General features: G+C 39.5%; 1 protein-coding gene across 3 annotated transcripts in view; it reads right to left on the bottom strand.

Moving 5' to 3' along the window:
* The window catches only part of Slc35f5 (solute carrier family 35 member F5), a 41,094-nt gene that overhangs the window by 4,663 nt on the left and 12,575 nt on the right, over positions 1 to 23,856 (bottom strand). For 2 of the 3 annotated variants that reach the window (XM_075987764.1, XM_075987765.1), the window contains exons 8-15: positions 22,994 to 23,075; positions 21,713 to 21,800; positions 18,894 to 18,958; positions 15,674 to 15,778; positions 14,934 to 15,093; positions 12,360 to 12,450; positions 8,742 to 8,896; positions 7,464 to 7,560 (exon numbers count right to left, since the gene is read on the bottom strand). In XM_075987764.1, the coding sequence (XP_075843879.1) occupies positions 7,485 to 7,560; positions 8,742 to 8,896; positions 12,360 to 12,450; positions 14,934 to 15,093; positions 15,674 to 15,778; positions 18,894 to 18,958; positions 21,713 to 21,800; positions 22,994 to 23,075 (822 nt within the window). In that variant the 3' untranslated portion in view covers positions 7,464 to 7,484. The remainder of the gene's footprint in view (positions 1 to 7,463; positions 7,561 to 8,741; positions 8,897 to 12,359; positions 12,451 to 14,933; positions 15,094 to 15,673; positions 15,779 to 18,893; positions 18,959 to 21,712; positions 21,801 to 22,993; positions 23,076 to 23,856) is intronic. The other variant, XR_012912030.1, reaches the window with a different exon arrangement.

Here is a 23,856-nt window from a genome sequence, read left to right as displayed (position 1 = left end):
ACCAAACCTTTAGAGGTACCAACAGCCCTACCTTTAAAATGGCTAACTGAGAAGCCAATATGGATCAAACAGTGGCCTCTAGCTGAAGATAAACTACAGGCATTGGAACAGCTGGTGCAGGAGCAACTAGATGCTCACCACATTGAAGAATCAACCAGCCCTTGGAATTCTCCTGTGTTTGTTGTAAAAAAGAAATCTGGTAAATGGAGAATGGTGACAGATCTAAGAGCTGTCAACAAAGTAATTCAACCTATGGGCTCACTACAATCTGGAATTCCTTTGCCTTCTCTGTTACCAAAAGGATGGCCTCTTATAGTTATTGATTTGAAAGATTGTTTTTTCACTATACCGTTACAAGAAAAGGATAGAGAAAAATTTGCCTTCACAGTGCCTACTTATAATAATTCTCAGCCCAATAGGAGATATCAATGGACTGTCCTCCCACAGGGTATGCTCAATAGTCCTACACTGTGCCAATATTTTGTAAGTAAGCCATTGGAAATAATTCGTAAACAATTCCCCAAGTCCATTATTTATCATTACATGGATGACATCTTGTTATCTGATTCAAATAAAGATACTTTAGAAAGGATGTTTGAAGAAGTAAAGAAAGTCTTGCCTAGGTGGGGATTACAAATTGCCCCTGAAAAGATTCAAAGAGGAAATTCTATTAATTACCTAGGTTACAGAATAGGGTTAGAGAAAATTAAAACGCAAAAGGCACAAATTAGGAGAGACCGGTTAAAGACTCTTAATGACTTCCAAAGATTGTTAGGAGACATTTCCAGTCTACGACCAGCTGTTGGGATAACACCTGATCTAATAGTTCATTTAAACAAAACCTTAGATGGTGATAAAGATTTGAATAGTCCAAGAAAACTGACAGCTGAAGCAGAAAAGGAACTGACAATGATTGAGGAAAAATTACAGGAGGCACATGTGGATAGGGTGAACCCAAATCTTAGCTGCATCCTAGTCATATTGCCTTCCAGAATTTCTCCTACAGGGATTCTAATGCAGAGGGAAGATATTATTTTAGAGTGGATATTTATACCTAATAAACCAAGTAAAAAATTAAAAACTTATGTGGAAAAAGTCTCTGAATTAATTATAAAAGGTAAGCTGAGACTTCGTCAACTAGCAGGTATAGACCCAGCAGAAATTATAGTGCCTTTTACTACTGAAGAAATAAGAAAGTTATGGGAAGACAATGAACCGTGGCAAAGAGCTTGTGCTAATTTTTTGGGAGAAATTAATAGCAACTATCCCAAAAGTGGTAGACTTAACCTCATAAAAAGAACTTCTTGGATTCTTCCTAGAATTGTACGTGATGCTCCAATAACTGGAGCCCGTACATTCTATACTGATGCAAATAAATCAGGGAAAGCAGGTTACAAGTCAGATGAATTGAGTAAGGTGGAACAAAGCCCTTATAATTCTGTCCAGAAGGCAGAATTATATGCCATTCTTATGGTGCTAAGGGATTTTAAAGAACCTCTTAATATAGTTACAGATTCACAATATGCAGAAAGAGTTATCTTGCATATTGAAACCGCTGAATTTATACCAGATGACACAGAGTTGACTTCATTGTTTATCCAGGTACAAGACATAATCAGGAACAGGCTTTGTCCGATGTACATAACACACATCCGGTCCCATACAGGTCTGCCTGGTCCTCTAGCCCAAGGCAACGCTGAGATTGATCAATTATTGATTGGAAGTGTGTTGCAGGCCTCAGAATTTCATAAGAAGCATCATGTCAATAGTAAAGGCCTAAAGAAAGAATTTTCCATTACTTGGCAACAAGCTAAGGACATTATAAAGAGATGTCCTACTTGTTCTTTCTATAATCAAACACCGTTGCCTGCAGGGAGTAACCCAAAGGGCACTAAGAGAAATGAAATCTGGCAGATGGATGTGTTCCACTTTATAGAATTTGGTAAATTAAAATATGTACACCACACCATAGACACGTATTCAGGTTTTCAATGGGCTACTGCCCTGAGCTCAGAAAAGGCTGATTCAGTAATCACACATTTATTGGAAGTTATGGCCATCATGGGTATACCTGCGCAAATAAAGACAGATAATGGTCCAGCATATGTATCTAAGAAAATGAAACGCTTTTTTGATTATTATAATATAAAACACATTACAGGTATACCAAATAATCCTACAGGTCAGGCAGTTATAGAAAGATCAAATCGTACTATAAAGGATATGCTGAACAAACAGAAAGGGACCGAAAATACCCCCAGAAATAGATTACATAATGCTTTATTAACCTTGAATTTTCTTAACGCTAATGAGAAAGGAACGACAGCAGCAGAGAGACATTGGATAATGGAAAAGTCTGCTGAACTAAATCAACCGATTTATTTCAAAGATGTGCTGACCTCTCAGTGGAAGCCAGGAGATGTGCTACGTTGGGGAAGGGGTTTTGCTCTTGTTTCCACAGGAGAAGAAAAATTGTGGATACCATCAAAATTAATAAAGTTTCGATTTGAAGAAGAGAAACCTCTTGGAAAGGAGAAATGACAACTCATCCATAATGATGATATTCATACAGGTGGTAAGAAAAACATATAGAATGGGGGCAGGGTTCTGTTCTTATCTCCACAGGAAAACACTCATCTTTGAGAAATTCAAGGGACCCTGGATGTTTGGATACTGACAGATGGAAAAATACCTGCCCGATAGGAAATATCAAGAAAACTGAATGGGTTGTGTAAGTAATATTAAACCATATTTCTAAATTTATAAAGCTGGTTTTGAAGTTGGACTCTGGCTCAGTCCCTCTCCAATTCCAAGCCTGTTAGTAAGAGAAAAACCCAGAGTTTCTGGAGTTTCTGTCTCATGTCAAGAGCCATGATGTGGGACAGAAAGAAATATGAGTTTAGAAAACATCTTTGCTTTTCTTCATATCTATCATACTTTTCATTGAATATATCTATCATGTCTTTCATTGAATATATATATATATGTCTATATGATTAATGCTTAAGTTTCTCATAATGAACAATGAGTTTTTCCTGAAGTGACATTTGAAGTTTCCAGGAAGAAGATGGGGCCCCACAACAACAACACCACCTGGTTGATATGACGTCATGATACTGATAGCGCTACAACAAGACCTGCTTTGGGTATCAGCTGCACAAGACAGTTCCAACTTGGTTAGCTGAAATGGTGCACATCTTATACAACATTTTGGCCAGACCTGCACAAAATACTCAGAGACTATTGGCAATTTTAAAAGACATTGATCTTGAAATTTAACCATCATTTTACTTTCACAGGATCCCCCAGAAAGAACGTCGCCCCCATGACAGCTGGAAGTAATTCTAGAGGACGACGTCCCCTCTCCCAGTAAAGTTTGCCCTTGGGTTTAGGGACATCATTTAGGGGTTGATTATAATTAGTATACGATTGAGGGTTGGGGGAGGAATTTTATAAGCTCAGGGATCATTTTGAAAAAAAAAAAAAAAGAGGGATGATGGGATAATAGATTTGTAATTGTGAGTTACTGTTTTTAGACAAATATATTGGTATAGATTCTTGTATATTGATACAAAGTTAAATTATATTGACTATTGTATGCATGCATTTTTCTACCTTGTTTAAAACATTTTTATGTATTGACATATATTGTATTGTATATATTTACCATATTGCTGTGTACATTTCTACCTCTGATTAAGATACTTATATAATGTTTGTGTATTGATATATATTTACCTACTGCAATGTATATTTGTACATTGTTTATATTTGGAGGTCATTGTCCTCATTTGTTTCACAGTTGTTTATTGTCTTAATCTTTAAGTTAGATAGATATTGAGAATTATATAGACTAATAGTCATCTAAGTTTGTCATTTATAATTAGACTAATCAGGTTCTTTAGATATATAGAGATTATACTCAGTATAGATAGATAATCTTCAACTTCTTCAAAGAGCTGTAGAAAATGGCCTTTAATCTAACTCAGAGTTTTGTGGTAGTGAGACACAATTGCTCCTGGCAACACCACTCTATTCCCGAGAGAATGTTGAGCACCAAAGACACTCCACCTGGAGCCTTTCCTTTTGGCAGAACTGGCCTTGGGGCAAAGAAATGCCCATACCTCAACCACTGACAAAGATACAGAGCGTGCATCAATGGATAAAACAGGGCTGTCTTATCCTGCCAAGACAGGGTAAGATAGTTTTGAAAAGTTGCTTGCCTTTGAAAATGGTGTGTCAGTTATGTTAGGCCTTAGCCAAAGTTGGTTGCTTCAACGCTGCTAATGTGACTTTGGGTGATTGCCTAGGTAGCTAGTTGTCTCTGTGATTTGTTGCATGTTTTGGAAGTTGTTTTATTGAACTTCCTAATTAACCAAGTAACATTATTTCCCTTCTCAGATCTTTGATGGGGTTGAAGACTATATAGATGTAGTTACCTTTCTCTCATGACTTGGCCAAGTTATTTATTATACAAGACCTAAGCTAGTTAGAATAGGATATTTGTACTTATTGTATATAATTTCATAGTAGGTTTAGAACTCTCTTATTTAAACAAAAGGGGGAGGTGTTACGGGAGGTCCTCCCACTCCTCCAGCCTATTGCCGCTGAGATACCAGCCCCTTGGGGCGTGGTCTCTCTCCCTTTAAAAAAGCGGCCACTTCCCTCTCCTCTCTCTCTTCACTTCCTGCTCCGCCGGTGACTTGACTTCCTTCCTGGTTACGCAGAGGGCTGACAGTGATCTGTAAGTTTTTTCCCCTTTAAATAAATACCACCCTATTAATCATAATTCCAAACTGGTGTGGCATTGTTTGTGACTTACGCCTTCAGATAACTCAGAGGCAAAAGGTGGTCGGGTTAAATTAAGTTAAGAAAAGTTAGCAAGAAACAAGCCAAGCTAAAGCTGGGCACCCATACTAAGAATAAGCCTCTGTGTGTGATTTATTTGGAGGTGGGTGGTGGGCCCCTCAAAAAGTCAAAAGAGTAAAGCATCACACAATAGTGAGATGCCTGAGATGTGTGTTAGGAACCAAGCTCAGGTTCTCTGCAAGAGCCCCAAGCACTCCTAGCACTGAGTCATCTCTCCAGCCCTATCATTTTTAGTTTAAAGATGGCACACCTGTTCCACAAGCCTCACTTAAAAGACAACAGATAATAAAAGGCAATTCCTTAAAAGGAATGAACTACATAAACAAAGAGAACAAAGAATGGCAATCAACCCTTGGGTAGCCGTGAAGAAATACAGCCAAGCCAGAAAGGGTGAGGCGGTAATAGATAGCAGGAATCGGGTACATATCGCACAGAATGTCAGCTATGCAGCCAGGCTTCCCTGTGCTTATACAAAAGAAAAACTTCAAAGTTCATTCTCTAAACACAGTAGCAAGAAAAGCACTAGAGAAAATATCAGGAAGAATTTTAATTCTTATTTAGTCATAAAAACATAAGCACGTTATATTGAGCTATCCCAAAGTATGCAGCAACTATCCAGAAGTAGTGGGACGTTTCTGTTTGTTCTATTGTTTCTTGTTTGCTTTTGTTTTCTGAGACATGGTCTCATGTGTCCAGGTTGGCCTCAAACTCACTGTGTAGTGGAAGATGACCTTCATCTCTTCCTGCATCTACTTCCCAAAAGCTGGGTTTACATCATGTGTCACCATGCCCACCAGAAGATGGAGAGGCCAGAATGACTTGGAATCAGGATGCAAATGTGGTGTGGGAGTAGAGATCCTCATCTATCTCAATGAAAATGTTTGCCAACTGGAGATGGAAAGCTAGACAGATAAGCAACAGAGACGATAGCACAATCTGCAAAGAGATAGGCAAGTCCAAGGGAATCAGCTACAACGTGGGTTTCTAGGCAGTTAACATTTGGCTCCACCCCTACTGAAGGAACTATGGGAAGTTAGTGTCTGCTGAAGAAAAAGACATTTCTTCAGTGCTGTAGCCACTGGCAGTTGCTCATGCTCTTAAAAATAACCCCTCACCATGTTTCCATAAGGAAACTGAAGTTCTCTGTCTCTCTCTCACACACACTTTTTCTCACTCTGTCTCTCTCACATACACATACATACACACGACATGCACACACATAAAGTGGGAAGGGGGAAGAGACTGATTCATTCTAAAATATTTTATGTTTTCTTTGTTGTATAGTAAGAGAAAATATTTTTCTAAAGTTTATCATTAGATAAAATGATTTAGCATAAAGAAAAATGGAATAAGAGGTTGGACAGATGACTCAGTCTGTAAAGTATTTGCTACATATGTGTGAGGACCTGAGTTTAGATCCCGAACCCACATAAACAGCCAGGCACAGCAGCACATGCCTGTAATCCCAGCGCTGGGAGGTGGAGACAGGAGGATTCCTGTGATTTCCTAGCCAGACAATCTAGCTGAACCAGTGAAGTTCAGGTTCAGTAAGAGACTGTTGAGAATAATAAAGGGGAGAACAGATGTCAACCTCTGGCCAGAAGATACATGAACACATGAATGCACATGGACATACACAGAGTTAAAATTCACTGGTATCTAATTGGGAAAGGCACTATTGTTGCACTTTGAACTCAACACCTGTAAGATCGTTCTAGCACAGTGCCACTTTCCAATCAAGGAAACAGGCTCAAAGAGGCCAGGAAGCTCCCCAAGTGTCACACTGCCAGCTGTGAAAGAACCTGGAGATCTGGAACCTATGTGTTTTTGGTGCGAGAGAATTATCTGTATTCTACAGACAATGCTGATTAACTAGGCAGGAAGTATAAGTGGGTCAACCAAACAGGAAGTAGAGGTGGGGCAATGAGAACAAAAGAATTCTGGGAAGAGGGAAGCCCATTTCTTCCAGTCCAGCCAAAGAAGCAACATGTGACCTGCCCCGGCTGTGAAAGATAGCAAGCCATGTGGCTAACATAGATAAGAATAATGGGTTAATATAAGCTACAAGAGCTAATAAGAAGACTGAGCTAATGGGCCAATCAGTTTTATAACTTACGGAGACCTCTGTGTGATTTTCTTTAGGCTTGCCTGCTGTGGGGTATTGGGTGGGACAGAAATCCCCACAAGCCTTGGCCCTCAAGTTACATGGTTTGATTCCAGGGGCTGTAGCACTTTGAGCCACTTAAAGCAACTCACTCTAAAAAATCTCCTGCAGGAACAGGATGTTGTTATGCAACTTTAATCCCAACACTCTGGAAGGAAGAGGCAGAGGGATCTCTGTGAGTTTGGGCTACCCTGGTCCACGTAGCAAGCTCCGGCCTATCCAGGGCTACATAGAGAGATCTTGTCTCAAAAAAGAAAGATGGAGGGAGGGAGGGAGGAAAAGAGGGAGGGAAGGAAGGAAGGAAGGAAGGAAGGAAGGAAGGAAGGAAGGAAGGAAGGAAGGAAGGGTGGGTCAACCTGCCACATCTGAATACTTGAATGTTCTCAAGAATATCATGAGGAACTGGTCTGGGGCTGGCTCACATACACACCTGGACTACAGACAACAGCAGCTAAGTAGCTCCATCTTCCTGAGAAACGCTGTGCATAGGGATGAGGCTTTCACACTGTTCGCTGTCTTCTGGAACTCTAATAAAAAGGCAACAGTTAAGAAAGCTTTAGAAAAAAAAGAAACCTTCAGAAATGGCCTACTACCCTGTCTGAAAACGGGAGGTCAAGATACAGTGAACCAGCAATTTCCCTCATGTTTTTGAAATGCAATATAAAAAGCTTTATCTCTTAAAAAGAAACTTAGAAAAGAAAATGTGGGAAGTAGAAAAAGACAAGATCTCCTGAGTAAATTGGGAGCATGGAGACCTTGGAAGAGAGTTGAGGGGGAGGGGAGAGGCAGGGAGAGGAGCAGAGAAAAATGTAGAGCTCAATAAAAATCAATTTAAAAAAAGAAAAGAAAAATGTAAGACAGTGCTAATATATTCTATTATGAACTGCACCCAAATCAAAGTTTTCTATGTTTAAATTACATACCACCTGCATACCAAAACACTTGCTTCCTAAAAATTAGCAGTGAAATTATCTCACCATCCGAAGGATTCAAATGCATCTTTTTCCTTAAACAACAAAAATTATATAATTCATTCTTTCAACAATTCCTGTCAAAATCCCTAAAAGCCAGGCCACTGTGGTGATTCTCAGTTTTCTCAGCCAACCCACCACTGTTGTTTTGTCTATTGAGACAGGGTCTCCCTCTGTAGCCCAAGTGGCCCCAACCTCAGAATGCTACTGGTCCTCCTGAGTTGCTACGATTACAAGAAAACAGCCACACCCAGCTGCAAACATTGTTCTTCTATGTTGTGATCCCAATGCTCAGAGCTGACAGGCATGAGGATCAGGAGTTTAGGGCCAGCAAGGGTTACATGGTAAAACTCTCTCTCAAGAACAAACTAGGGGCTGGGATAAGGCTTGGCTAGCAAAGTGCTTGCCTCACAAGCATAAAGAGATGTAAACTCAATCACCCCTAACCCATATAAGATTTCCAGGCAAGACAGAAACATTGCAGTCACAATGGTGGAGAGAGCAGGGTCCCTGGGTCTCGCTGCTAGCCAGCCTAGTTAAACTGATCCAGGCAACCCCAACTAGCTAACCAGTGAAACACTCAAAAACTAAGGTGGAGCTTAGGGAAAACTTTGACAATTTGACATTGACCTCGGGTCTCTTCTTATGCATGTACACACACGTAGGTGCATGCAGACACGAATGAATGAATGTATACACACAAACTTAAAAAAAAAACTTTGTGGGATAAAACATACCTCTGAATTCGATGTTTTCTGCATATGAAGGCAAAAATTCTTCTGACTCCTACCATCACAGGATCCCAATTATTATAATGGCATAGGAGAGTAACAATAAAAAATGAAAAAAACACAGGGATAGCGCCTGCAAAAAATAACCAAGAAAACTGCACCTAAAACAAAAGATTAAAATAAAACCTCAAAATTATCATTAAGGCAATTTTTACCTTTAATACACATTAAAATATCAAGAAGATAGACAAAATACTGATAATACGTTATGAAGTATTATTATATAAAAGGATTTAGGACTTCAATTTATAATTCTACTTGCCTAAACAACTAGTAAAAATACTTATTGCATTAAAAAATGGGCAAAAAAAACTGCAGCAGAGTTATCCCAGTATTTACTGGGAGCAGTGCCCAGAGTGGAAATGTCCACAAATGGGGTTTTTGACTCCAGCACCATGGTACCAATTTCTTCTGTAATGGTCACTCCTGCTGACAAGAGGAATTTTCTTCCTCAGTTTCCAACACTATCTTCAAAATTTCAGATTTGAAATAAACATTATGTTACAGCTGTGTTAACAGTTACATCACAGTTCTTAGTGTTAAAACCAAGTGAAACCCTTACAGATAACTTTTGTAAGCCTATCAGTAATTTGTTAACAAATTTTAATTATTTCTCATTTGAGTCCTTTTTGGTTTTTTAGACAGAGTAACAGCCCTGGCTGTCCTGGAACTTGCTTTGTAGACCAGGTCAGCTTTGAACTCAGAGATGCACTTGCCTCTGCCTCCTGTGTGCTGGGATTAAACACATGAGTCACCACCGCCCAGTTATTACTCATAATTTTAAAGATCTATTTAGTTATTTGGTCATGTGTATGTGTATCTCTGCTGGTGTCAACAGGACCCAGAAGAGGGCATTTGATCCTCTGAAGCTGGAGTTATAGGATATTGTGAGCCTGCCTGACATGGATGCTGGAATTTGAACTCAAACCCTCTGGAAGAGCAACAAGTGCTCTAAGAGCTCCACAAATTCAAAATATAACAACAAAAACTGGTAATCTCCCCATCAACAGATGAAAACATGTTTAGAATCAGGGCCAGAGAGCTAGCTCAGAAGGTAAAGCAGCCAAGCCTGGCAACATCATTCATGCTGGGGACCCATCCAGTGGACGGAGAGAACTGACTCCTGGGGGTTGTCCTCTGACCTCCACATATATACTCTGGCACAAATGCATGTGAGTGCACACACACAACTGAAAAAAGAAGTTCAGAATTAAATTCTGACCAAGTGAACAAGAGCAGGCGAGGCGCGGCTTCAGCACTAACAAGCCCTCTGATGCAACTTGATCCTCTCTCTTATCCTTCACTGATCAAGGTCCTCAAAAAACTGAAGATAATAAAAAGCTTAAAAGCCTTTGTGTTGATAAGTTACCCTTAGTATCTAGATCAGACTAAAGTATCCAAAACAATTTTCCAAGCAGCCTGTACTGACTGCTGAGGCTGACAAGGGACACAGTGGTGATCTGTTTTACAAAAGGAAGTGGCCATTCCTGTTTGCTTACGGAAAAGCACTTATTTGTTCTCTTCTGAGAGTTACAGAGGAAAATACGGGATAAGAGATGACTCAATGAAGTGCTTGATTTTATAAGCTTGAAAAATTAAATTTGATCCCCAGAATCCTAATAAAAATTCTGGGTGATCCCCAGAACCCTAATAAAAATCTTGGGCAAGGTGGTGCACACTTGAAATCCTAGTACTGGGGATGGAGGCACGAGGATCTCTGAGCCCACTCCCCAGCTAGTCTACTTAGAAAACCTCAGGGTCCAAGGAGATACTCTTGTGTTGCCTCTGCATACACACATGTGCACATATGTACTCACTCAAACACACATGCATAGAAAAGAAAGGAAAAGGGAGTTTTCACAGGCAAAACTCCCAATGCTGGAAAGCACATGGTGGCCCATTTAACACCACCATTAAAAAAGAAAAGTTTCATGAGAAAGATGTATTTGGTGAAGGCTTTCGAGAAAACACAAAATAATCCTCTGACATACAAACCAATTTGCACAGTACACGCACACAGAGGCTCAGTGACCCACACAACACTCAGGGATGAGTCCTCATAAAGAGAAACGGAGAAGCCACAGTTAGCTACCAAAGTTCTGATAAAATGTAACATTTTTTTGGAATGATTACCAGAACATCTACTAATCTACAAATATCAGCACAGAATTATTTTGTAAATATTTATTTATTTAAGTGTATATGTGTGTGCCTGAGTGTATGGATGTGCATCCCATGTGTACAGAGAATAGCAGAGGCCAAAAGAGGGTGTTGAATCACCTGCAGTTGGATTTACAGGTGGTTGTAAGATGCACGATAGGAACGGAACCCAGTCCTCTGTAAGAGCAGTAAGTGCTCATAACCACTGAGCCACCTCCTATCCCTAAAGAACCATTTTAAATAAAGAATATCCACATGACTGAGAGCATTTTGCCTTTATCCATAAGGTATAAATACCAAATTAAAAATAGTACTAAAAATAAGGTTACTAGAAAACACTAGAAGCATGTAGCTTTCAAATATTTCCATTTTCAAACTGTATTAAGCCAGCACACATGTACCCTATGATTACTTATGACTTAAAATATTCAAATTCCACATGCAGAGTTAAGTGGCTGTCTCCCTCCTGCAGCTTTAGGCAAAGGCACACCTCTCTCCTCTGCCACCCTTAGAAGCACTAAAGAAACTTTTCATAGGGTGAGGTAGCACTTATTTCTAATTCCAATACTTGGGAGGCAGAGGCAGATCCTTGTGAGTTCAAGGCCAGCTTGATCAATGTAGTGTGTTCCAGACCAGCCAGGGTAATACAGTGAGACCCAAGCTCAAGAAAAGAAAATAGGGGGGGGGAGAAAAGAAACTTCCCATTTCTCTAGGCTGCAGCCAGAGATGCCCCTGAGTGTTACTTCTGCACCATAATTCATTACCAGAATCCCCATGTCCAGAGCAGAACTTCATTTAAGAGGGCAGGGACACCTCGGCTAAGTGCAACAGAGGTGAGCATTCACCATGACACCACATCCTCCTCCTGGAGTTCACTTCTATGGCAGTGTTAAGCAACCACTGGAGCTAACCTGCATGCCCACATGAAGATAATGGACTAAACCTCTCAAACCCCAATTAAATGTTTTCCTTTATAAGAGTTGTCGTGGTCATGGTGTCTCTTCATAGCAGTAGAAACCCTAAATGATACAGCTGCCTTTCCTTAGGTGACGTTTTCTGAAAGAATTATTTACTGACCTAGAACTCTCCCTGTGGGCTACGCTGACTAGTCAGTGAGCCCTGGGATTCCTCCTGTCTCCACCTCCCCAGCACTGGGGTTACAAGCGCAACACTACTCCTGGCTTTTTTTTTAACATGAATTCTGAGGATCAAGCTCCAGTCCTCAAGTTGGCAGAGCCATTCTATTGGCTGAGTCATTTCCTCAGCCCTACTATTTCTATTTCTATTTCTATGTGCTCGAGTCCCTCTCAGAGGCAGGGAGAAGCATCAAGTATCATCCATACGACCCCCTTATTATCTAGCTGTCACGGGGTCCTAGAGCACCTCAGGAAGAGCCAGGCTTACCTTTCGCATGCACATGTCGGCTATGATGGAGAGAGGTATCGTAAGGCTTAGTGCAAGTGTGCCTATCAACGATGAGGTAAGAAAGCAGCCCCTGAGAAGAAGAAAGGAAACATAACTTCTATATTATAAACATTTTTTTAAATGCACCCAACAAATTAAACTAAGTTCCTATCCTATAATATGTGCCAGAGAGATCACAAGCAGAGGTGAAAGCTGTGTATGGACAGAGATATAAAAAAAATAATAATTACTAAAATGACTCCAAAGTTTGTCCTTGACTATTAAATACAAGTATGGAGTTACAGTGTTCTGGGTGCTGTATACTATTTTTAAGATCTGTTTGCATATATTACTCAATTTTATATATATATATATATATATATATATATATATATATATATATATAATTTCATTAATTTAAAAATTACTGAGCAGAGTTTTTAGATTTTTTTGATGATACCTAACAAAACCACATTACCTTTCTTTAGATTTTAAAAACTATTTTTTCCCTTTGCTGCCTTTTTAATCTTTAAATTTTCTTACAAATACTTCAATGTTTGTTGGTACAGTCTTATTTTTGTTTCATTAATGCTTTTTGTCAGTTTTGTTCAATAAAAATGAAAATAAAAAGCTAATTTTTAAATTATGTATACGAGTGGGTCTGAAAAGATGAATGCAGTTCTTTTAGGGACCAGACAAGGATGTGGGATCCCTCTGAAGCTGGCAGTGGTAAGCTTCCCAATATGGGTGCTGGGAACTGAATTCAGGTCCTGTGCAAGACCAGCATGCACTCTTAAACACAGAAACATCTCTCTAGCCCCCATCAAATGGCATTATTTAAACTGAAATCATACACAAACTTTAAGAAAGTGATAAGCTTATGCCATAAGGCCCAGCTCTTTGAAAACTTCAATCTGACAGAAACAGTACTAAAACTATAATGGACGTCTGACAAACTCCATATGGGATACTGTGTTCAAACTTATGGTCCTTAAATGAGAAAAAGTCTAACATATATAGTATGCTAGCATCCCAACTGATCCATTCATGATTTCCACCTCTGACTCATCCATCTGTAAAGTTCTAAATATAAACAACGCAAAAGAAGCCTGGGAACAACCGAATATTCCCAAGCTCCCTAAGTAAGCAACACCCCTGGAGTTGCACTAAGAATCCATGAACTCTCATATTAAAACATATTGTGTCCACTAGTCCATGGCTACTTTCATTTGTATAACACTATCTTCACGTGTTCATATATACATGTTCATGTGTGTACATGTGCACTCAGGTATATGTACACGTGTGTATGTATAGACCACAGGTCAACATTCAGTGTCTGTTTCACTCTTCACCTTATTTTTGAGACTAGTTCTCTCACTGAACCCAGGTCAATGATTCAGCTAGACTAGCTGGCAAGCGAGTTCCATGGCTCTCCCCATCTCTGTGCTCCCATGTCATTCCACACTGCCTAGACACCCGAACTCAGATCTTCATGTTAGTGCAGCAAGTACTTTATAGCTGAGCTATCATCACAGACCCCAACACTATGCTTTAAAAATGTATCTTTTATTTATTGATTGCTAATTTCATACATGTAAATTAACACCTTGAAAGCATTTTTACAAACTTAAACAATTTATTTTTTTTATTTTTTTTAATATTTATTTATTTATTATGTATACAATATTCTGTTTTGCGTGTATGTCTCCAGGCCAGAAGAGGGCACCAGACCTCATCACAGATGGCTGTGAGCCACCATGTGGTTGCTGGGAATTGAACTCAGGACCTTTGGAAGAGCAGGCGATGCTCTTAACCACTGAGCCATCTCTCCAGCCCCAACTTAAACAATTTATGTTGTCCTATTTAGCTTCAGCTCTCAACACAGCCTAGACCAGTGATTCTCAACCTTGCCAATGCTGCAATGCTTTAATACAGTTTCTCATGCTGTGGAGACCCCCAACCATAACATTATTCCATTGCTACTTCATAACTGTAACTTTACTACTGTCATGAATTGTAAGGTAAATATCTAATATGCAGGATATCTTATATGTGACCCTTTTAAAAAGGTCTTTTGGATCCCCAAAGGAGTTACAACCCAAAGGTTGAGAACCACTGGCCTAGAGTCACCTGAGGAAGTCTTAAGTAAGGGATTGGTTGGCCTGTGTCATGTCTGTTAAGAAATTGTCTTAACTGATGATTAATATAGGCAGGTCTTCCCTGACTTCCCTCAGTGATGGACTGTGACCTGGAAGTGTGAGTTAAGGAAACTCTCTCCTCTCCTAAGTCACTTTTGGTCAGTGTTCATCACAACAGCAGGAAGGAAAGCAGGACAGTATTAGTTTGCATAGTATATTCACACATTTAGGAAACAAACATCTGAGCTTCTTTTTATGTATCCTCTTTGTGATGGGCCCACAAAAGTTAAAAATCAAAGTCCCTGCTCTTATCAGAATAAATATATTCAATTACAAGTACCAATGTGGAAGGGATCTTCAGATCTCAGAAGACACGGAAAGATCCAAAGTCAACAAAGTGAAACAAATGAACTGCAGAAGTAACAGGACCTACCATAACCACAGAAACTCGGAAAGAACTGTTCCAATGAGGCCGTTGATAACGATACACAAAAGTACCACTTTATTGGGAAACTCAAAGTCCTCAAAGCCAGTATAATGAAGTACAAAGAACCCTGGCCATAAGAGCAGCAGATTAAACAGACCTACAAAACCTGAGTATAAAAGAGACACAGGTTAAAATCATGGCTGATTTCAATTTTCCAAACTTGATAACACTATTAGAAATGTGACATCTCAAAAAGGGCTTCAGTGGGTTGCTTAATTGGAGCTTGTGTTGGTTTGAAGATTAGTTCTACAAACAGGTCAATTCCAGCGAAAAACAGCATCAGCACCTGGTGACTGTTGACTGCAGTTTGGCTGGGCAGATAGCTCAGTAAAGTGCTTGCTGCTCAAACATGAGTGCAGTCCTCAGCACCCATGTGGTGCTCACTTGTATTCTCAGCTCTGGGTCATGCAGACATGGCTTTCTAGGACCCACAGGCCAGTTAGTCTCGCTGAATTGTGAGGCCCAGAAGGTTCAGCGAGAGACCTTGGAATTCATAAGATTTCCAAAAAAAGGAAGGAAGGAGGGAGGGAGGGAGGGAGGGAGGGAGGGAGGGAGGGAGGGAGGGAGGAGAGGGAGGGAGGGAGAAGTCATATGGAGGAGGAAAAAAGTCTCCATACTCTCTCAAAAAATAACTTATGAATTTATCATTTCAAGTAAATAATCGAAAAGGTTAAACATATACTTGCCAAAGAACATTGGAATATCCAATTTATCTTCTCTGTCTACCTTTCTCTTGATCATCACAATGTAGACAGCATAGAGCATCGCTCCAGCAAGGGACCAAATGGAACCTGTAAGAACCAATACATTATTTAAACTCCTGTACCCATTCAAGAACTCCTTCAACATATATTACTACATATAGTTAGAGTCTACTAGTACAGTGAATACTAAATGAAGAAATGAGACAGCAAAAATAAAAAAACAAACCTAACTCATTCCATCCAGATCCTCCTGTAGGATAGGAACTGAATGGATAAATAAATAAATATGCAAAAGCATTTGCCTTAGTGACCTAACAGAACACCCACAGAGGTTCTAACAATGAAAGTCGGATAAGTAACATTTTGTCTTTAATTTTGAAACGTGCATGTCTCAATTTTCTCTACATCAGTGATTCTCAATCTTCCTAACGCTGTGTCCACTAATACAGTTCCTCATGTTGTGGTGTCCTTCAACCATAAAATTATTTTTTTTGCTACTTCACAACTATAATTTTGCTACCATTATGAATCATAATTTAAATACCTGTGTTTTCTGATGGTCTTAGGTGACCCCTGTGAAAGGGTCATTGGACGTCCCCAAAGGGGTTACAACCCATAGGTTGAGAACCACTGCTCTACACGAACCAGGCTATTGTACACTGTAACTAATATTTCTCTTCTGCTTGATCTTGTTCTTCCCATCCCTCCATATGGACTTCCAGATACTCTACTACCACATCTATAAGGTCACACCTCTTCCACCAAGAATCCTTCCTACTCTGCTAAATTCCATTGATTTGTCTTCTGTTCTAGGCAATGGAACATTTACTAATGCTAACTATGATACTATGGGTTGAGGAGATGGCCCAGTGAACAAAGCACTTGCCACACAAGTATGAGGACATGTGTGTGAATCCCCATGACACACATCAGGTCACTCATGGAAGTGCATGCATCTGTAATTCCAGCACTCCTGCAATGAGATGGGAGGCAGACAAGAAAATCCCAGGAAGTGTACATGCCAGCAGTCAGACATACACAGTAACAAGTAACAAAAGACCCCATTTCAAACAAGGTGGAAATCAAGAGCCAACACCTGAAGTTGTCCTCTGACCTCTACACAGCATTGTGTCACACATGTGCCTATACTAACACATTCACTTGTATACACATACACACCATATGTCCACACAAGGTAAAAATATTCTCTATTGGCTTCATTTGTAATTCCCGTATCTTCTCTTAAACCAAGAACTGTTTGAAAACTACAAACACATAATGATTGCTTATAATTAGTTGAAAACGTGCAATATGATGTGAGGCTCACAGAGCATGGATAATTAGTTTTAATTAACTCATGTTCAACAACCCTTACGTAAGCCTTTAAAAACGATTAAAGAATGTGCCATTTGACCATTCAATACTTTAATCTGTTTGAAAAAACAGAATATTTATTGGAGGAAGTTAAGGCCTATGAGGCTGAGAGGAGCCAACCTGGAGTCTGCCTGGTGCTGTCGGAGGTCCTGATGGTACCTAGCCAATGAGGAAGGACCATGCAATGTCAATGGATGGGAATGCCTGGGTGCTGGGAGAGTATATAAGATCCCCCTCCCCGTTGTTAAATAAACAAGTCTGTTGTATGCCTTCTACCTGACTCCCCATGTCTGAGATTTTGACACTGCACCTTTTACCCCCTCCTCCGAGGAAGATGTAAGGGCCAAGCAACAATTTATTAAGTTTATTTTCTTTTTATTGCTATTAGAAATTTTTTAAAGCCTGTCAACAAAATCTTATACTCCTAGAACAAGGATATATTGTAGACATTTCTTTGGTTTTTTTTGTTGGTGTTTGGTTGATTGTTTGTCTGTTTGTTGGTTGGTTTTTCAAGACAGTGTTTCTATGCAGTCCTAGCTATCCTGGAACTCGCTCTGTAGACCAGGCTGGCTTCAAACTCATTGATCCGCCTGCCTCTGCCTGCTGAGTGCTGGGATTAAAGGCGTGCACCCCCATGCTGCACTGCATTAAGTTTTATATACACAGAGTGGCTCTGGGTCAGAAAGAGAAGATGTACGTCAAAGCACAGCTAACTGGGCAGTCCAGGAAGAGTTTGGAGAGCACTTCACTCACATATCTAGAGATATTAATTAGGTTGGGCTCTAGTTGCCTTTGTTTTTGCTAAATCCAAGCAGCAGATCAAAATTAAATGTTTACTACAATAGTAACGGCTAAGGCACCAAACCAGACTGGATGAGAAAACTAGTGGGTGAGAGTATGACACCAGGACATTTCTATAACCTCACAGCATTTATCTCCCCATGAGATGCCTGCTGTTTCACCAACTGGTCACCTCACCTGGAGCACCCTGACAGGCATACTTAATACCTACATCACTAGCAAAAGATTAAAGCAATGTCATTGGTCTTCAGAAAAAATGCACCAATGCCAGCCAGATCAGGAACTATTACTACCAATTTGTACAACACCAGTTTAACTAGAAAGAATTCAAGATGAAACCTAACTCCAATGGAGAAACACTGTACAAGATAAATAAGCTGTACCTGTCATACGTGTCAAACCCATAGAAGACAAGTAAGACTGCATTAGGGCTTCTGCTGAAAGGACATTAGAAGAACAAGACAACTAAATGTAAATCAAAAAAAGATCTTAGGCCACTAAAAGAATGCTGTAGGAAGATGGCTATATTAATGGTGGGTCTATAGCCCATACTATCAAAATTAAGTGTTCACTGTAGTAGTAACTGCTTATAAAAGATACAAAAGTGGATGAGAAGATTAGTAGGCAATGTTGATTCCTGATTTTTGTAATTGCTTGTAGTTTATATAAATTAATATATGGAGAATGTGGGTGAATTTATTAGTATCACTTCCAAAGGAAAAGTTAAATTAAAAGACAAAATTTTTAAGACCCTGTTACTGGGCCAGCAAGATGGCTTAGTCAGTAAAAAGGTGCTTGTTTTCCAAACCTGGAAACCTAAATTTAGTTCCTGGAAACCATAATGAAAGGAAAGATTTGATTCTTATCTTCTGACTTTCACTCATAAGATGTGTCACACATACACATAAATAAATGTAATAAAGCCACGTGCCTGTCAGTGACACGCTGTATGTGCATGCATCTGCATGCATTGCAGTAAGCACAAAGCTTGCTTGAATGCCCTAGAAGAGCACACTCATATTCTTACCTATTGTGTCTCTTCCAGCAGACTTTTCCGACCCCGACAGGTTCACCAGCACCACGCCTCCAATACTGTAAAAGTAACACCCATTACTGATGAACAAAATAATAGGCTCCTAACAAACTAATCATCTAGATTAAAAACTAAGAACTCATCTTAACTCTGGGTAAAAGTGACTGAGAATTCAGTACTTAATTGATGAGTGCTCCTCAGCACCGTACAGGATAGTGTCGCACTGACAGTTAACCCTCACAAATGCACACTGATGACTTATAGGGAAGGAATTCATGAAGAGGTGAAGTAACTTGACCAAGACCACATGACAGAGCTGGAACACAGGCAGCCTGTTTCCAAAACCCAACATGCTTACATGCTACTCTTTTAATTATGGAAAGATAACTTGCCATCCCTTTGCCAAGCCTTCTTTCAAAGAGAAATAAGCCAAACCCAATAGAGCTAGCAATGGCACATTTTTGCACGTGAAACCTAACAAACAGAAAGCTCTTTTTTCACATTTGAACAGTCTCATCAACCCCAGGGTTGTAATGGGCAAAAGGAAGACCACTGAAGGCTGTTGCAAAGTCAGAGGACAGAGATTCATCTGACTGTCACTTGTTGAGCATCTAGAATAAGCAAAGCAGTATGTTCCAGTGGGGAACAAGAACATGGTTCTAGTCTTCAAAAAGCTCTCAGGGCCTTTCTATTTCTAGGTAGTTTATTGTGTATATTTTTGTCAAACAAAAAGAAATTTAAAAGATAGTCCCGTTCTCTCGCCTACTGATCAAAGAGACCTGGGCACATTTGAGGAGCAGTATGGAGGAAGAATATTTTTTCTCTTATGGAACAATGTGAGTAGAAGCTAAACAGAACACTCCTTACACTGGATCCTCCTACTCAGAGCGGCAGTGTCAGGTTTCCTGCTATGATCACTGTTTGGATTAGAGTCCGCTGCTGTTTACCAAGTTCCCACAATATAATAGAAACCATTTCATTTCCACTCAGAGGATGATGCCATGATGGTACCTAAAAATACTGAGCACACATTGTTCTTACAAACAGTTTAGAAGCTTGACCTCATCCATCCACATTACTGTCCTAAGAGACAAATTCTACTGTGATCCTCAGTTTATAGAAGAGGAAACAAGCAGAGAGATTCTAAAATGATGTGCAAGATCTCAAAACTAGTAATGGAGGTGGGACTGGATCACAGATAGCAGAATGTGATCCCTGAACTCTCTCAAGTCTGTTGCTATCTCAAATTATATGCATAATCAAAAAGATTCAATCTCATTGTTTAAGGCCAGTTCTAAATAAAGTAAGTATTAGATGGTATTTATTACAGTTTCATAAGAACAAAATAACACAAAAATTAAAATCAATTATCCTAAACTACAGAGATTCTTTTCTAGGGCAGAAAGTAACTATTGGCCATGTGGCTTCTCTTACAACTCTGCTGCCCAGCAACAGTCACGGGTGATAGCAAATGAATGAAAATGACTGTGTTTCAATAAAACTTTTAAAAACTGACAGGCAACCGACCTCTCCTAGTCCTCATTCTTAACCTACTTTAACAAGAATATTCTGTCAAACACTTGCAGGTTCAACATTTTATATCCACTCCCTTCTTTATCAAATCTTTCTTTATTATATGGTACTAAGAAAAGTTAAAAATCAGCATCTATCTCAGGTAAAGTTCAATAAAACATCATTTATGTGGTTTTATAGCCTCAACATAAACGTATTATATTTTCAAAATGCAAAAACATGTTTGGTTAAAACATTAGTCAAGCATAGAAAAGAATATATCCCTGGTAGTTATAAAGAATAAATATAAATTAGGTGGGTCAACCAGAGTGTCACTGAAAGAGCTTGGTCAGCTTTCCCTTGTGTCTAAAAGCTGTAATATAGAACAGAAAAAGAATGACTCATCTACAATGGCCAAGTGCAAGTCCCTTGGATACTTTACAGACATTGCTCCACACTTTACAACACGGACACAAAGCAGGAAAGTTCTAGTAGTCCTCTCAGGTAGAGCAGGGCTTAGGTGAAGCAGACTTCGATTCAGTCTCAGCTACACTAAGAAACAGCCTCATCATTAAATGCTCTGTTACCTTCTTTGCTCTCTCATTTTCCAAAATAGCTGCTTTGTCAAACTAAAGCATCACCTTTGAGTACTGTCTATGGGAAAAGCCCTCTGCTAGGCTCTCAGAATGAAGCCAGGTATTAGTCTTTAAAGGTTTACAGTCCAACAGAGAAGACAAGAAAAACAAGCTCACAGTTATGTATGTAGTTATTGGCAATAAGGCTGCTGTGCCCTGAGATAAAATTGCCAAATGAATTAAACAGAAAGTAAGTAAAAAAATCACTGCAGGCTAAGATAACTGGAGAAGATCCAATTTGACTTCTAGAAGAAAGGGACGAACTGAAGCCAACATAAAACGGGGACTTGTGTCAGGAAAAGGAGATAGACAACTGATGATTATGCTGGCCTTCTTTTACCTCATCTTTTTTTGCTTATGTATTATAACATAAATTAAATTGTTTCAACATCATATTTTAAAGGCTTTATTATTTGTTTATGCCTACAAAGGTGCATAAAAATATGTATGTTTGTGTGAATGCAATGAGCGGCCAGATGAGGATGTTGGATCTGTCAGAGAAAGCGTTATAGGCTTTATGGAACAGCAGGCTTGTTGGATGGGTGTTTAAATCTGATCCCCAGTCTTCATGATTATCCAAGCAAACTCTCTTAACTACTGAGCCAGTTTTCTAGATCTAATATCATATTTCTGAGCAGAGCAAACGAGCACATGCTATATTCTTACCTTAAAATTACAGCTAATAGTTTAGAGAGGGTAAATCTGTCTCCACTGTTACTTGGAAACACAGCTGCAAGAATTAAAGTAAAAAGTCCTACAGGGAAGAAGAAAGGGACAGAAGAAGCTGTTACATTTACTTCTACCAACATTCCTCACCACCACTACTAAGGGCAACATGAGGAAATCACACATTTAACTTTTAAGTTGATTGTTTTGCTCTTTCAAACAACTAATGCTGCATTGAGAAAAAGTCAAATAAAGAAGAGCTTCTAAATTAAGCCACGTTTATTCTAACAGTACAGACAAGGGTAGGCCTACTTATTTTTAAACAGTAAGTACTAAGTTGAGCCTGCGGAGTAATTGTGACCTCATCAGTCATGCCCATGTTCTAACTTATTTCTACAGCTTTAAAAGGACTTCTTTTATCTTCCAGATTTGGAAGGTGAGTCAAATGTTAAAAATAAAACACCTGCTAGAGTGCAAATTTTAGATAGGAAATAAGCAGTGGCATTTAGCCAAAAAGAATCTGGAAAAAGATCTCCGAAAAGGAAATATGCGGGGTAAGACTGCCATAAAGGGAGGACAGGCCTAGGAACCTTCATACACTACAGAATAAAACCACAGAGGGTCGTGTATGGTGGCGCACACCTTTAATCCCAGCATTTTGTAGGCAAAAGTAGGAAATCTCTGAGTTTGAGGCCAGCCTGGTCATACAGGCTGAGTTCCAAAATAGCCATGAATACAGAGAGTAACCCTGTCATAAAAAAAATGGAAAAATAAGCAAACAAAACCCACAGAGGACCAAGGGAGATTATGTGTCTGGTATACACAGACCTAGAAAATGTTCATGCACTGCAGGATAAAAAACAAAGGCCAAGGGTGTATTCGTGGGAGAGCAAGTGCCCAACATGTACAGGCCTGAGTCTGATCCTCAGCAACAGACAAAGACAACAGCCAAACCAAGAACTATACAGTGTCTGAGGGAACAGCAATAGCACAGAGGTCAGGCAGTGCACTCTAACCATGCAAACATGTTGTGCATCCCTGTAATACTGCTTGGAAGACAGGCACAGGTAGGAGATGGCCACAAGTTCAAAGTCAGCCTGGTCTATACAGTAAAATAGCCTCAGCTAAAAAGTAAGGGGGTAAGTAACAACCCCCCTTATGAATTATAATATGCTAATGCACAGCAGAACTAAAATTTAGAATTGTGTCTACATATATACAAATATCACTAGATATGCATACATCAACTCATAATGCAGATTTTGAAGACATGATTCTTACCAGAAGTTGAAGACAAAATATTCACTATGGCAACCTGTGTGTCTGAAAGTGCTTCTTGATATGACAAATTTGCCAAAAACCACTATACAAAAGGGAAAAAAAGTGAAACCTCATTAAAAACATTTATAGCTGCCAGTTCAATTTACAGGCGTCCCTCTCACTTCTAAGCACTATTATTGTATGACATTTGTTTCTGTTTTTAAGATTTAAAAAAAATCCTATGTATATGTGTGTATCTGTGGGGGTATGGGAACTTTCATACAGTGCCAGCAGGGGCCAGAAGAGGGTGTCAGATCCCTTAAACTGTATAACCACAGATGGTTGTGAGCCACCCAGTGTAGGTACTGGGAACTAAACTTTGGTTCTCTGCAAGAGCAATATGTGCTCTGAACCCTGAGCCATCTCTTCAGTCCCCATAAGTGGTTTCAAAAGCTGCTCTATGAGAAAAAAAACAAATCACAGGCCCCCAAATAAGGACAAGCACTAATAATCATAATTGAGATCGTTGATATCTTGCTACTCAATTCCCTGAAGACACTAACCAGGCTAGACACAGCAACACAATCCCAAGTGCTGAGATTAAAGTTGCGACCCCAGCACTCATGGTTGGGAAGATCACAAGTTCAACAAATTGAAGACTAGCCTGTGCTAGTGGGACCTTGTCTCAAAAGATTTAAATTAATTTAAATTAAGTTGCAATTAAAAAATAAACCAGAACTTATTTAGCACGCACAAAACCTGGTTTCAATTCCCAGCACCACAAACAAAAAATAACAAAAGTTGGTTTTAAAAAAACCATTTGCAGAGGACTTGAGTTTGGTTCCCATCACCCACAATACATGTCTCAGAACTTGCTGTAACTC

This window comes from Microtus pennsylvanicus, chromosome 10, assembly GCF_037038515.1.
Source record: "Microtus pennsylvanicus isolate mMicPen1 chromosome 10, mMicPen1.hap1, whole genome shotgun sequence".
In the NCBI taxonomy this organism is placed as follows: Eukaryota; Metazoa; Chordata; class Mammalia; order Rodentia; family Cricetidae; genus Microtus; species Microtus pennsylvanicus.
This window is presented reverse-complemented; position numbering and strand designations above follow the sequence as displayed.